The sequence below is a fragment of the Hyperolius riggenbachi genome, unplaced genomic scaffold (genome assembly GCF_040937935.1).
Source record: "Hyperolius riggenbachi isolate aHypRig1 unplaced genomic scaffold, aHypRig1.pri scaffold_208, whole genome shotgun sequence".
NCBI lineage: Eukaryota > Metazoa > Chordata > Amphibia > Anura > Hyperoliidae > Hyperolius > Hyperolius riggenbachi.
Genome location: NW_027152419.1, coordinates 140,716 through 155,522, shown reverse-complemented (window position 1 = coordinate 155,522; position 14,807 = coordinate 140,716). Strand labels below are relative to the sequence as shown.

At 47.0% G+C, this 14,807-nt stretch overlaps 1 protein-coding gene across 3 annotated transcripts in view; it reads left to right on the top strand.

Annotated features, from left to right (window-relative positions):
• Positions 1-14,807, top strand: part of LOC137543813 (E3 ubiquitin-protein ligase RNF31-like) — a 60,449-nt gene that overhangs the window by 73 nt on the left and 45,569 nt on the right. For 2 of the 3 annotated variants that reach the window (XM_068264896.1, XM_068264894.1), the window contains exons 2-3: positions 3,728-3,913; positions 12,615-12,758. In XM_068264896.1, coding sequence (XP_068120997.1) covers positions 3,758-3,913; positions 12,615-12,758 — 300 coding nt within the window. In that variant the 5' untranslated portion in view covers positions 3,728-3,757. Of the gene's footprint in view, positions 1-9; positions 43-3,727; positions 3,914-12,614; positions 12,759-14,807 lie in introns of those variants that run through there. The other variant, XM_068264895.1, reaches the window with a different exon arrangement.

Below are 14,807 nucleotides of genomic sequence, written 5' to 3'. Positions count from 1 at the left end.
TCTGAGGTCGCCCACAGTACGGGACGTATACGGTGTTGGGAGGTGGGTTTTGGTAGGGAACTATGGGTGGCAATCTGTGCATAGCTCAGGCGGAGCAGTGCTTTTCAGCGCTGCTAGCTTTGGGCGCAGCCAGCGCCGCCATAGACTGTAATAGGAATCAGTCTATAGCGGCGCTCAGTGAGGAAGGTCGGCTCCGTCAGAAGACGGAGCCGAAGTTGTTTAAAAAACACAATAATTCGGCCTCCAGCAATCGCTGGAAGCCGAATTATTTCATTCCCCCACTATCCATGTCGGCCTGGAGGGGGAATAGTAATTAAAACGCCCCGGACTTGTGCAGAAGCAGGACCAGCCATTTAACAGCTGGATCCTGCGCCCAAGTCTACCAGCGCCGTATTCAAATGTACGCTAGCTCAGGGAAGCTGCTGAAAATATGTTCTCCATCGGAGACCAGTGTTTTCGGGATTTGTGGGACTACAAGTCCCATCATGTCCTTGCGGCCATTGATCATTCATCACTGCCTAGGTACTGCCTGCCCAACAGCAGTTGGAAAACACTGTGTCTTGTGTGTATTACAAACAGGCTGTCAGTTTTTATGTTGTGGTAAACTTAAACAATGTGCTGTGGCAATAGTCATGTGTTTACTTGAGATTTGGGTCTGTAATGCCCACTTAGTTTGCTTCCTGTATGGTGTTATTCACCTCTGCTTTACATTTAAAAATGAAAGTGATAATAACCATCTCCCGGAACCTATCATAGTCTCATAAGCAGTTCTTGTTTTTAAAGGCCTGAATAAACAATGAATGTTGATTCAAATGACCATTGACAATCCTATTGGGTGACAGTTCAGAGCTACAGAGAGCCCAGCAAGCTCATGATGAACCAGAACTCCTAGGAGTGTGTAAGGGCCTTCTTATTAAAATGCTATATGCAAAACAAAAGTTTGCCTTCTTGAAGGACATCCCAGGTGAAAATAAACTAATGAGAAAAACAATAGTATCTATACTCCTATTAAAATTACTATTTTTTTTATTTATTTATTTATTTATTTTTAGATATCTCAGTTTTTATTTTCTGTTTAAATTCAGTTTTTTATGTTTTTACTGTTTCATTGTCTCTGCTCAATGACCCCTCCATTAAAGGGGTTCTGTGGTATTGTAAAATTGAAAGAAGCTGAAACATACCTGGGGCTTCCATCAGCCCCCTGCAGCGGTAATGTCCCACGCCGTCCTCTTCTGATGCGCCGGTCCCCGCCACCAGTCCTGGTGTAATCACGCGAGTGATTACACTGCAGCTGCGCGTCTATGGCCACGCGTGTCATTGGGAGCTTACTGCGCAGACGCAGTACAAAAAAAGTTTGGTTTGCGCAGTAAGCTCCCAATGACAGGCGTGGGAGCGAGCATTATTCGTTTGTTTAGACGAATATTAGACATGGACCGGCGGCGGGGAACGGATGATCGGAGGAGGACGGCGTGGGACATGACAGCTGCAGGGGGCCGATCGAAGCCCCAGGTAAGTGTCAGCTTGTTTGATTTTTACAATACCACAGAACCCCTTTAACCCCCCCTGGCGGTATAAAAAATTCCGCCAGGAGGGAGCGCAGCAGTTTTTAAAAAAAAAAATGTCTTATCATGTAGTGAGCCCAGGGCTCGCTACATGATAGCCGCTGCTCAGCGGCATCCCCCCGCCCGCTTCGATCGCCTTCGGCGATCTCCGATCAGGAAATCCCGTTCAAAAGGGATTTCCTGGAGGGCTTCCCCCGTCGCCATGGCGACGGGGCGGGATGACGTCACCGGCGTGGGACGTCATTGGGAGTCCCGAAACCACCCCTCAGCGATGCCTGGCACTGATTGGCCAGGCAGCGCGCGGGGTCTGGGGGGGGGGGGCGCGGCGCGACGGATACCGGCGATCGAGCGCAGGGCGGCGGCGATCGGTGTGCTGACGCAGCTAGCAAAGTGCTAGCTGCATCCAGCAAAAAAAAAATTAAACAAATCGGCCCAGCAGGGCCGGAGAAAACCACCTGCGCGGCTTACCCCGAACCGCCAAGGAGGTTAAAGTATGCTAGAACTCAAATCTATTAATTATTGACCCTTTTTATCACTTTTCTGCTCTCAGAAGTCATTAACTGACAGAAAAGTGGTTTATGGATGTAAGTAGTTATCAGTGAGGTTTATGCTACAGTCTGACCTAGTCTGACACAGTCCCGACCCAGACAGAAACTGTCACATGCATACCTGAAGTTTAACTCTTTCAGGCAGAGAATGAAAAAAAGGAGCACAGCATATTTATTTGTGTGCTTGGCATTGTCCTTTAAAATATATCAGAACCAAAATAACCTGGAGAAAGGGGGGGATGGAAGGGAGCAGGCATTTAGGCATTGCTGGAGGGAGATTTAGGTAGGAAGCGGGGACAGAAAGGAGAATGGATGAGCGATAGGAATGATATCAGGTCGCAGTATATGCCTGCTTCCCTCCCCCCCTGTTTCTCTAGGTTATTTCAGCTCCATTATTCTTTAAAACAGAAGGTATTTGTGATTATTTAGCTTGGAGTGAGTATATGAGGTGTCCCATAATGCATCACTGCAGAATATTCAAATCATCTTTGTTATCCCTGATAATAAAAACACCTCCAGAACCACGGAATGCAATAATGTGTCAGCTTGTTAATATTACAGAGCCAAACTAATCCAACACGCATACAGACTGTTTTGGATTGGTTAATCTTCATCAGTGCATGGCATGGATTAAAGTGGAGCTGTCAGCCATACTATCTCAGAAAAAAAACCACATATATAAGTACTGCTAGGTTTCAGATAGGTTGTACTAATAGGCCAATCATAATGCTTCTCTGCTGTAGAGGGTACTGTGATTGGAGAACTGTACCCTATGAGGTATGCTGCTGGGTCCCCTAAACTAGATTGGTGGCATCCCCCAATGTGTATAGACTGGTTGTTGCCAAACAGACATACTGGAAAAGCAGGGCTGTGGAGTCGGTACAAAGATCATCCAACTCTGACTCCTCAGTTTATGAAACCACTGACTCCAACTCCAGGTACCCAAAATGATTCTGACTCCTTAGTCTAATACTTACCGGGATGTGGATTTCGTACAAAAATCGCTGTATAGTGAATCAAACCCCTGTGTGTGCTGTGAAATACATGCAAAATCACAAACCCATTGTGCTTTTTTTTTTTTGTACACATTTTCATGCTCATTCTCTACAGTGACAGGTACCAGGCGGAATTGCACGCCAAAATTGTTCTTGAAGTCTTCTTCAAAAGCGTGCTGTTTACATTCCCTATAAGGCCTGGGACCCACTAGCAGCACTTTTCTAAGCTCTCGTGATTTGTAAAGCTCTTGCTAATGTAATGCTATTGGGGGTTTTAGAAAATCACATCCCTCAAGTGGGATCACACGGATAGCATTACATTAGCAATAACTTTTCAAATCACAAGCACATTTTCAAATCCTGCTGAGGTAAAATGTGAATAGTCTATTTTCAAACTGCGTGAATCTGCATACAAAATGTGCATAATCCTGCATCAACTTCAAATTATTTGCATATCATTGGCCATCATTACACTGGAGGCCAATTCAGTGGAAAAATGTACATATACAAAGGTTTTGTCCATGTATTTAGTGTGCACAAAGCCTAAGGTCAGAGATGTGCAGCAGAAATCATTTGATGCATGCACTTTCAAAAGTAAAATATTTTTGTGTGTGTTTTTTAGGCCTGCTGTCGTGGCTTCATAGAAAAAGCCATGGCAACGGGGCAGCTCAGAGATGTTTTGGAAACTGCCTTAATTCATCAGCCAGACAAAGTCACAACTGAATTGCTGGACAAGATGTTAGACATTCCTTTCAAAGATCGTTATCGTAGGCTGGATATGCACAGTCTTCTTCCAAAAGGAGCACAGGTACATTTTAAAGTTGTGTTTTTTTTTTTTTTTGTTTTTTTTATTATCAAGCTCGACCACACCTTTAATAACTAACATATTTCTATGTAAGTTCTGCTACTGTGTTTCCCCCGAAAATAAGTCTTCTATCAATTTTACCCCCAAAAGATGTGCTAGGGCTTATTTTTGGGGAGGGCTTATAATTCTGAGGCGTGACACCAGGGCTGGTTCTAGACTTTTTTGCTGCCTGAGGCAAGCTTATGAGGACGCGCCCCCCCCCCCCCCCCATCTTCCCCTTCCCGATTTGGAATGATCGCACAGCACCCAACAATTTACTCTGCTTAATTTAATGTTCCTGGTCAGCAAGGGAGCATATGCAACAACTTGAGACATGACATGCTGCAGCTCAAAACAATAACACATTAGCTGGCTGTGATAAACAACTGCTCGCCCTCAACCAGTCGGCCATCCTCCATTCCTCCCCAGTCAGCACAGCAGTGCCACTTCCTCTCTTCTACTGTGCAAGTCAAATGAAACACTGCTGCTCTCCTGCCTCCCCTCTCCTCACTCACTGTCAGACTCTTTACACTGCACAGCCAGCTGCTTTCCCCCAATGATGACCTCTTCACCTCGCTAACTCTTCTCTCACTTCTCCACCTATTCTGACAGCATGCTGTAAGTAAAAACACACGATTGTTTCGCACTATGGCCAGGGGCCCCGGACCTCTCTCACTGGCCGGGGCCCCAAGGCCAACATGCGATACCTTGAGGGGAGTGCAGGTGGGCCTGGACCTCTCACACCCAGGCTCTGGACCTCTCACATCCAGAAAACCCACCAACACTGCCTCCATACTGAATGCTAAATTCAACACACACAAGCAATAGAACACAGCAGTACATGCATCCAGCTACATTTAAAGTGGTCAGCACTTGCTCATCAGCCAATCAGGATGCACTATCATACACCCTTTACCTGCCATACCACATCTAGCAGCCATTAGCATTCAGGTAGGAGGCTTCAGTTGGACGCCATCGCAAGATTGCGTCGCTAGCAGGACCGCCCCGTGCAGGCATCCCTCCCACAGGGGTCCCTCCCTAACCGCTCACCTGTCCGCCATGTCCTAGAGCTGAAAGAAAACGTTTAAAAACACACGATTGGTTCGCACTATGGCCAGGGGCCCCGGACCTCTCTCTTGCGATGGCGTCCAACTGAAGCCTCCCACCTGAATGCTAATGGCTGCTAGATGTGGTATGGCAGGTAAAGGGTGTATGATAGTGCATCCTGATTGGCTGATGAGCAAGTGCTGACCACTTTAAATGTAGCTGGATGCATGTACTGCTGTGTTCTATTGCTTGTGTGTGTTGAATTTAGCATGCTGTAAGTGTAAACACACAGTACAAACATGCTGTTCCTGCATTCTCTCTGCACCTGATGCAAGTGTTTTAGGAAAGACAAGTCTAAGGATGCACACCCCTACTTAAAAATGTTTATAGTATACAATTATTGGGTTCAGTGTCAATATAGCTATAGTAACAGTATATATACAAGGACATGCACACCATGTGAATACATTTGCATTGAAGGCATATATTTTGCGAAGGACCAAACAATCGGTCAGTGAACAAGTAACAAATATACAAATTTACATAAACATCAGCAGTAGTAACAATAATCAGATTCACTTGTGATAGTACAAGATAAATATAATGAATCCTGCATAACGGCAACTATAGCAGATACTGGTACAACCATAAGATTATATTGCTACCTTGGGCCGCACGGTGGCGTAGTGGTTAGTGCTCTTGCCTTGCAACGCTGGATCCCCGGTTCGAATCCCAGCCAGGTCAACACCTGCATGGAGTTTGTATGTTCTCTCCGTGTCTACGCGGTTTTCCTCCGGGTTCTCCGGTTTCCTTTCACATCCCAAAAACGTACAGATAAGTTAATTGGCTTCCCCCTAAATTGGCCCTAGACTACAATACATACACTACACAATACATACAGTACATAGACATAAGACTATGGTACGGATTAGATTGTGAACCCCTCAGAGGGACAGCTAAGTGACAAGACAATATATACTCTGTACAGCGCTTTGGAAGATGTTGGTGCTATATAAATACTAAATAATAGAAATAATTTGACAATACACAAATGCAAAATGAAAATATACACATAGTTTGGATAGACAATGCATGAAATGCAACATCAGAGCGAGATATAGGAGAACATTAACCGCCCATATTACCTAGATGTTGTCATTTAGAACTCAAAAAGTCCTTTATCAAACTCAAAATGTCCTTTATCAATGGGATACAGCATAAAAGTAAATCAGCAACAGAAGCAAAGTGGCGGCTGCCACTTTTCTTCTGTTGCTGATTAACTTTTATGCTATATCCCATTGATAAAGGACTTTTTGAGTTCACACATGGGGCTTGATTTAGTAAACCGTGCTAAGTGTTAGCACGCCTGTGAAAAGCCCTATATCACGCCTAAAGTTAGTTTAGGCATGATAAATTCACATCACCCAATGCGACCTTATAGACGCATCGGGTGCACCATTTTGGTCGCACCGCGATGCGACGCTTTGTGCGCACTGTGCTGTGTGCACGCAAAGTTTTTGCACCCGGGACTTGAATTCAGTAAACTGTGCTAACCTAGTTAGCAGATATTCCACCGAGACACTGCGCTCCCAGCTTCAGAATGCCTTCATTACAGGATTATAGCTCGGGAAGGGAGACATAAAGAAACATAGCATAATACTGCTTCGATAGCTTGATCCTTCCCACAACACCCAGTGCTGCAAGCAAACAAACTTGTGTATAGACACCACACGGGTATCACAGGTCCTCACCATATAGTGTGGCTGCCAGGTCACAGACAGCTAGATAAGCCTTATAGTGCCACCAAACAGACAGGTACTTTCTCCTCCGCAATAAGTGACACTCCTGGATATCCCAACACAGACATACATGGACTCTCACCTATTCCAAATGCTATCCAAATTATAAGACCGCATAAACGCTTTTCATACTCTCATATCACATCAAGAACGTCTTCTCTGCAGATGGATCTTTAATACATCCTTTACTCTGATTGCCTGATGAACTAAAGAGCCTCATATAGTGTAAAAACGTACTTTAATTTAAACGTTTTAAAACCAGTGCACTCACATGTTCCGGATAAATACAAGCATAAAACAATGTCCTCCATGCCAGCTCTGCACGCCTGTAGCTCCGCCCTACGCGTTTCGTGCATGCGCACTCATCAGGGGCTTGAGGCGTGTGTCCAGGCCGGCGCCTTAAATCTCATGTATCCCACTATCTCATCCAATGGGCTATCCTGCCCATATCCAACATGGCCGCTAGACAGCTTCCGCCCTTCCATATTACGCTACTTCCGCCTATCAGCGTTGCCAAATTACCCACAACCCTTCTATCCACGTCAGACTGGGCAAGGCTAGAATCCATCTATTACAGCCCAACCTCCGCAATCCTTACGGAAAGCATACCGTCATTAAGACGTATGAGGTCCCGCCCAGCTCCATCATATCGTGGATGCTCCGTAACTCCTAAGCCAATTACTTACTCATGCCAAACGGCTGCTACGGAGATTGGCTCAAATTCAGCAGTGATTGGACTTAATGCACGTCCAATGCTACCCACATCTCTCTACTCACACTCTCCTCAAACCCTTGATGACACAAATAAAACAGTCTCCACATACGTTAGCATACATATATCCACTTAATGAAATCATTACAATTCCAGCATATTCAGTACATAATGACTCCCAAATCCAAGTTCTTAATAGAATAGCCACATGCCCACTCTCCCAATCAATCTAAACAACGATTCATCCCAAACGTTGGGCAAGCCAGCCACACAATAGTCATGGCTGGCTGTCCATCCCCCTGTCCCTCACCCCCTGCCTGGCATCATCCATCCCACTACCAACCCACAAAGCATATCCCCACCCCCCCCCCCCCTCCCCCCAAAACACCAACCCGTGGGACACATGCATGTCCCAAACTTAAAAGGGGGGCATGCATGCATCCCACTCTCAGTCATCAGAAATGAAACAATTGAGGTCAAACTCAACATTCAGACCTCTTGGATGTAGAGTTTTCATCTCGTATATCCAGCGCGACTCCATCCTGGACAGCTCCCTCATTTTATTACAGCCCCGCCACTTGGCTCGCAGCCTATTAATACCACAGAATTTCATTAACCTGGGGTCGCATCCATGTTTCTCAGCAAAGTGTTTGGACAGATTGTGCCCATTATTCCCTTTCTTAATATTCCTTACATGTTCACCGATTCGTTCCTTCAGCCTCCTAGTGGTCCTGCCAATGTACTGGTGCCCACAGGGACACCAGCACATGTATACAATGTGACTTGTGTTACAGGTAATGCAATCTCTGATTACATAATTCTTGTTATTGACATTCCCCATAAACCCATTTCCCCTATTTGGTCGAGCTTCCCTACATCCAACACAATCTCGACAAGGAAAAAAACCTTTATTCCCCCCCCAAATCTCCCCTGCTGATTTTGGGGCCATCTACGAAGCTTGGGACCAGAATCTGCTGTAGATTTTTGGCCCTTCTATATAAGAAACGTGGTTGTGCAGGTATCACCTTCCCCAAAACCTTATCAGCCCTCAAAACCCCCCAATGTTTCTTAAAAACCTTTTCTACCTCCGCATGTCTACAGTTGTAGTCCAAGGTCACCGCATAATCATATCTATCCTCTCTTCTTCGTCCACCTCCACCTGACATCACCATTAGTCCTCTGTCCTGCCTTTCTGTGGCCTCACGTATTTGTATAAGTGTCTCTCTATCATAACCCTTCTCTACAAACCTATCGATCAACATGTCTGTTTGCTCTCTAAAGTCAGTGATCTCAGTGCAATTACGTCGGATCCTATACATCTGCCCTTTGGGAATATTTGTTAGCCACTTCTTGTGGTGGCAGCTAGAATACGGAATATATCCGTTTCTATCCGTCTTTTTGAAGTGTGTCCTCATCTGTAACCTGTCCCCCTTTTTATATAAATCCAAATCTAGGAAGCAAATTCTGTTTCTATCATGTTCCACAGTAAGTCTAATCCCTTTTTGATTATGATTAAGCCATTCAAAATATTCATTCAAATTTTCTTCATTACCCCTCCATATAACGCACAAGTCGTCTATATAACGAAACCAGTGTCTTACTGGGTTACTCCTGTAATCATCCAGGACACTCCTCTCCCACTCATCCATAAAAATGTTCGCCAGGCTTGGGGCGAATTTCGCCCCCATAGCACATCCCGTGATCTGCCGAAAAAACTCCCCGGCGTACCAAAAATAATTGTGACGTAACACAAAATCCAGTAGCTTTAGTATAAACAGAATTTGCTCCCCTTTTATATTCCCCTCATTCCCTAGGGCCTTTTCAACTGCCCTCATCCCTTGATCATGTGGTATTATAGTGTATAGTGAGGCCACATCTGCCGTCACCAAAATGTCATCCTCCTGCACACGTATTTTTTCTACCTCCTGGATCATTTGCTTGGTGTCTTTTATCAGATAAGGTAATTGGCTCACAACAGGCTGTAAAAATTTGTCGATATATAAGGCTTATCTAGCTGTCTGTGACCTGGCAGCCACACTATATGGTGAGGACCTGTGATACCCGTGTGGTGTCTATACACAAGTTTGTTTGCTTGCAGCACTGGGTGTTGTGGGAAGGATCAAGCTATCGAAAGCAGTATTATGCTATGTTTCTTTATGTCTCCCTTCCCGAGCTATAATCCTGTAATGAAGGCATTCTGAAGCTGGGAGCGCAGTGTCTCGGTGGAATATCTGGACTACATCTCATGCTTGGTGACTGACGCTGCGATCCAGAGGACTCATTTTGTTAAGTAAAAGGACTCTTTTTGGGACTATTGAGTGAGCGCACTGATACATTGTTGGATTCTGTAACCTAGTTAGCACACTAGCTATCACGTCCAAAGTCTTTATGCGTGCTAACTGGGTCAGCACCGTTTGCTGAATCAAGCCCATGGTGTGCATGTCCTTGAGTACCGTATATACTCGCAAGCAAGCCGAATTTTTCACCCCCCAAAAGTGGCCCAAAAGTTGGGGGGTCGGCTTGCTTGCGAGTCATGTGCCAGTATGGGTAGGTGGGTGGGTAGGTAGTGCCCCTCCCCGCTCCCACCGCGGCCGCCGCTGCTATTACCTTAGGCGGCACCGCTTCCTCTAACCCCGTCCTGCTCCGGTAACTAATTTACAGCAGCGCGCCCCTCGGTGGCTGCTGTGATGACGGAGGAAACCATAGAGAGCGGTTCCCATAGTAACGGCGATACACATTGCCGCTACAGGAAGCTGCTCTCTATGGTTTCCTCCGCCATCACAGCAGCCGCCGAGGGGTGCGCTGCTGTGAGTTAGTTACCGGAGCAGGACAGGGATAGAGGAAGCGGCGCCGCCTAAGGTAATAGCAGCGGCGGCCGCGAGGGGAGCGGGGAGGGGCACTACCTACCCACCCACCTACCCATACTGGGACTATACTAGCCATACTGGGCACAATGCTAGCTATACTGGGGCACTATGCTAGCTATACTGGGCACTATGCTAGCTATACTGGGCACTATGCTAGCCATGCTGGGGCACTATGCTAGCCATGCTGGGGCACTATGCTAGCCATGCTGGGGCACTATGCTAGCCATGCTGGGGCACTATGCTAGCCATGCTGGGGCACTATGCTAGCCATGCTGGGGCACTATGCTAGCCATGCTGGGGCACTATGCTAGCCATGCTGGGGCACTATGCTAGCCATGCTGGGGCACTATGCTAGCCATGCTGGGGCACTATGCTAGCCATGCTGGGGCACTATGCTAGCCATGCTGGGGCACTATACTAGCCATGCTGGGGCACTATACTAGCCATACTGGGGCACTATACTAGCCATACTGGGCACTATACTAGCCATACTGGGCACTATACTAGCCATACTGGGCACTATACTAGCCATACTGGGCACTATACTAGCCATACTGGGACACTATACTAGCCATACTGGGACACTATACTAGCCATACTGGGACACTATACTAGCCATACTGGGACACTATACTAGCTATACTGGGGGACTACCTACCCATATTGGGCACTTTACTAGCTATACTGGGCACTATACTAGCTATACTGGGTCGCTACCTACCCATACTGGGACACTATACTAGCTATACTGGGGCGCTATGCTAGCCATACTGGGGCGCTATGCTAGCCATACTGGGGCGCTATGCTAGCCATGCTGGGGCGCTATGCTAGCCATGCTGGGGCGCTATGCTAGCCATGCTGGGGCGCTATGCTAGCCATGCTGGGGCGCTATGCTAGCCATGCTGGGCCGCTATGCTAGCCATGCTGGGCCGCTATGCTAGCCATGCTGGGCCGCTATGCTAGCCATGCTGGGCCGCTATGCTAGCCATGCTGGGCCGCTATGCTAGCCATGCTGGGCCGCTATGCTAGCCATGCTGGGCCGCTATGCTAGCCATGCTGGGCCGCTATGCTAGCCATGCTGGGCCGCTATGCTAGCCATGCTGGGCCGCTATGCTAGCCATGCTGGGCCGCTATGCTAGCCATGCTGGGCCGCTATGCTAGCCATGCTGGGCCGCTATGCTAGCCATGCTGGGCCGCTATGCTAGCCATGCTGGGCCGCTATGCTAGCCATGCTGGGCCGCTATGCTAGCCATGCTGGGCCGCTATGCTAGCCATGCTGGGCCGCTATGCTAGCCATGCTGGGCCGCTATACTAGCTATACTGGGCACTTTACTAGCTATACTGGGGGACTACCTACCCATATTGGGCACTATACTAGCGATACTGAGTCGCTACCTACCCATACTGGGACACTATACTAGCTATACTGGGCACTTTACTAGCTATACTTGGGGACTACCTACCCATACTGGGCACTATACTAGCTATACTGGGACACACTGGGGGGGGATCACGCGGCCAGCATTTCCTACCCCCGGCTTATATGGGGGTCAATCATTTTTTCCTGTTTTTTTCAGGTAAAAGTTGGGAGGTCGACTTACATGCGGGTCGGCTTGCTTGCGAGTATATACGGTATATACTGATGCAAGTGTTTCACCTTGCTTCATGAGAGAACCAGCCCTGGGTGACGCTATGTGCTCCCTGTAGTAAAATTTTGTGTCCCGGTGCCCAGCCGCAGCCCTCAGCCAGTTCCCTTCCTCCCTGATGTCCTTCCCTGTAGTCAGGTCTCCCGGTCCCCAGTATAGGCAATCCCTCCCTCTGCAGGCAAACTTATGGCATGCAGAGCATTTCCTCCTTTGTTCCCTGAAATGTCCCCCCTTTGCTCCTTCCCTCCCCCTGCAGACTGGCAAGCAGAGCATTACCGATACAGCAAAAGAAACTCACTGGCTTCCAACTTGCCAGTGTTAACATCTCTCCTCAGCAGCGCCCGGCTTCCTTTCCTTGACAATGGCAGCTCTTGTCATGTGATGCGCCAGGACGTGCACGCGCCACATGACAAGAGCAGCCATTGTCAAGGAGAGACCAGTGAGCTGCCCTCCTTGCAATAAGCTAGGTCTTATTTTGGGGGAGGGCTTACATTTCAAGCATGTTTGAAATATAAGCTAGGTCCTATTTTCAGGGAAAGACGGTAGCAGTCATCTATTAAATGTTTAATGTTAACATGTCATACACTCTTCCAGGAGCCATATCTGCGGTCAGTTATTACTGCTCTGAATATCCTGGAGAAGTATGGCAAGAACCTTCTCTCGTCACACAGGCCTAAGTTCTGGAGAAGTGTTAAGTTTAACAACCCTGTTTTCAAGACCACAGTGGATGCTATTGAGGTACCATATCTTCTAATAAATTACAATCAGTGTGTTTTTCAGTGGACATTTATTTAGAAGTATTACCATCATATTTATTTTAGAGTACACCTATTTTAGTCGAAACTTTGCCGATAAAATGCATCCCAAACTAAGCATCAGTGCTGCTCATCCGGATATCCAGGTAAACCGGATATCCGAACTTTTTGGGGCTATCTGACCGGATTCAGATTCCGGATACCTGGGCCCAAATCCGGATAGCTATCTGCGGATATTGCGGGTATCTGGATCCAAAATACTGTAACGAAGGAGATGACGTCCTGGATCCAATCAGAGGGCTCCCAGCAGAATCCCTAGCAACCAATCACAGAGGGGAACCTTGGCCAGCCCCACCTGACCTCATTGAGCCAATCAGAGGCCTCGCAGCCTAAGCCCTGGCACCCAATCACAGAAAGGAACACTGGCCAGCCCCCCTGTACAATAAGGAGGGCTGCCATGATGAGACAGATCGTCCTAGCTTGCTGAATGCTCACTGTGAGACATGCTCCAGTGCTGATGGCCTACAAAGGGCTGTACGCAGTGATAAACCTAAGCTGTTCAGTGATTAACCCCTTCACTACTATCACTACAATATTGTTAAATCGTTAATTAGCTTGATTGATGTCATAGTGTGGCAATTAGTGTGTGCTGCAGTGCTGCTAGCCTAGTAAGGGCTGTACCCAGTGATAAACCGAAAGCTGTTAAGTGATTAACCCCTTCACTATCACTTCACTATTGTTAAATCATTAATCAGCTTGATGTCATTTGTGTGACAGTCAGTGTGTGCTGCATGCAGCTGCTATGTGTCTGTGTGTGTGCTGTGCAGTGTGCACAGGCCAGCTGCTGCCTGCTGGCCAGCGATTAGCCTTAGGTATAGGTTAGTTTAGGGATTAGGGGATAGGATTACTGTGTTATTGTGTAGTTAGTACTGTAGTACAGCAGTCAGTGCTAGTAGTTGTTAGAGTAGTAGTACCGTGTTAGCTTTCTACAGAACTGCTGTACTGTGAGCAGTGCCAGTGTTGACAGTTAGTGTGCACTAGTGTCTTCTCCTCTGCTGTCTGACTGTCATTCGGCACTTGCCACGTGTCACGTGTTTAACATGGACACTAATTTTTACTTGGTAAAACTGCATCAGACCTCTGCACAACTGCTCTTCATATCTTACTGCTGATACTGGGAAAACTTTCACAACTACTTTCTTAAACTTGAAAGTGGTAAAATTGGCCAATCAAAATTGGATGTGTGTGCACTATAAAGCTTGTTCACAATACCACTTCTGCAAGATTATGCATGTTACCACCTCTATGTATTATGAGGGTTTTTCCTACACAATCAAATATATTTATTGACCTTCATACTAAATGGAGGTGGTAAAATTGGTCAGTGATTGGCCAGTGATTGATAGTTGAAAGTGTGTACCAGGCTTTATTCACTGTGCTGAAACTGTATTTAGAAAACCACAGATTGCAGTATACAATGTGGTCATGTGAACTGGCTCAAAGTAAACAGTAGGGATGGTCAATGAGATGCAAATCATTCCGAGCTGAAAAATTAGTATGCAAATAAAAAAAAAAATATATCCTGTCAAATTCCCCTTTGATTGGACTGGTCTATTTTCAAGTTGCATACATTTGCATAATCCCACATCAATTTAACCATTGTTGGACCACGTCACACTGATAGGCATGGCAGCCCAGGACCGCCTAATGCCGATCGGCGTAAAGTCCTGGGGCTGGCTTTTGCAGGAGATTGCACGCATCTCCTGCTTGGTAGGCAGAGCTCCGCTCTACCTTCAGTCTCCCAGCGGCGATCGCCATTAGGAGACTGTTAGACGGCGACCGCCGTCTATTTAGTACGCAGAGCACTGCGATATTAGGCAGCGCTGTACAGGGGACAGCCGTGTCACTCGGCTGTCCTCTTCAGAGGGACAAAAGCGATCCGCTGTGACAGGCTGAAGCCTATCACAGCCGATCGCACTGATTGGCTGGTGGAGGGAGGGGAAAAGGGGGGGGGGGGGAGGTAAAAAATATT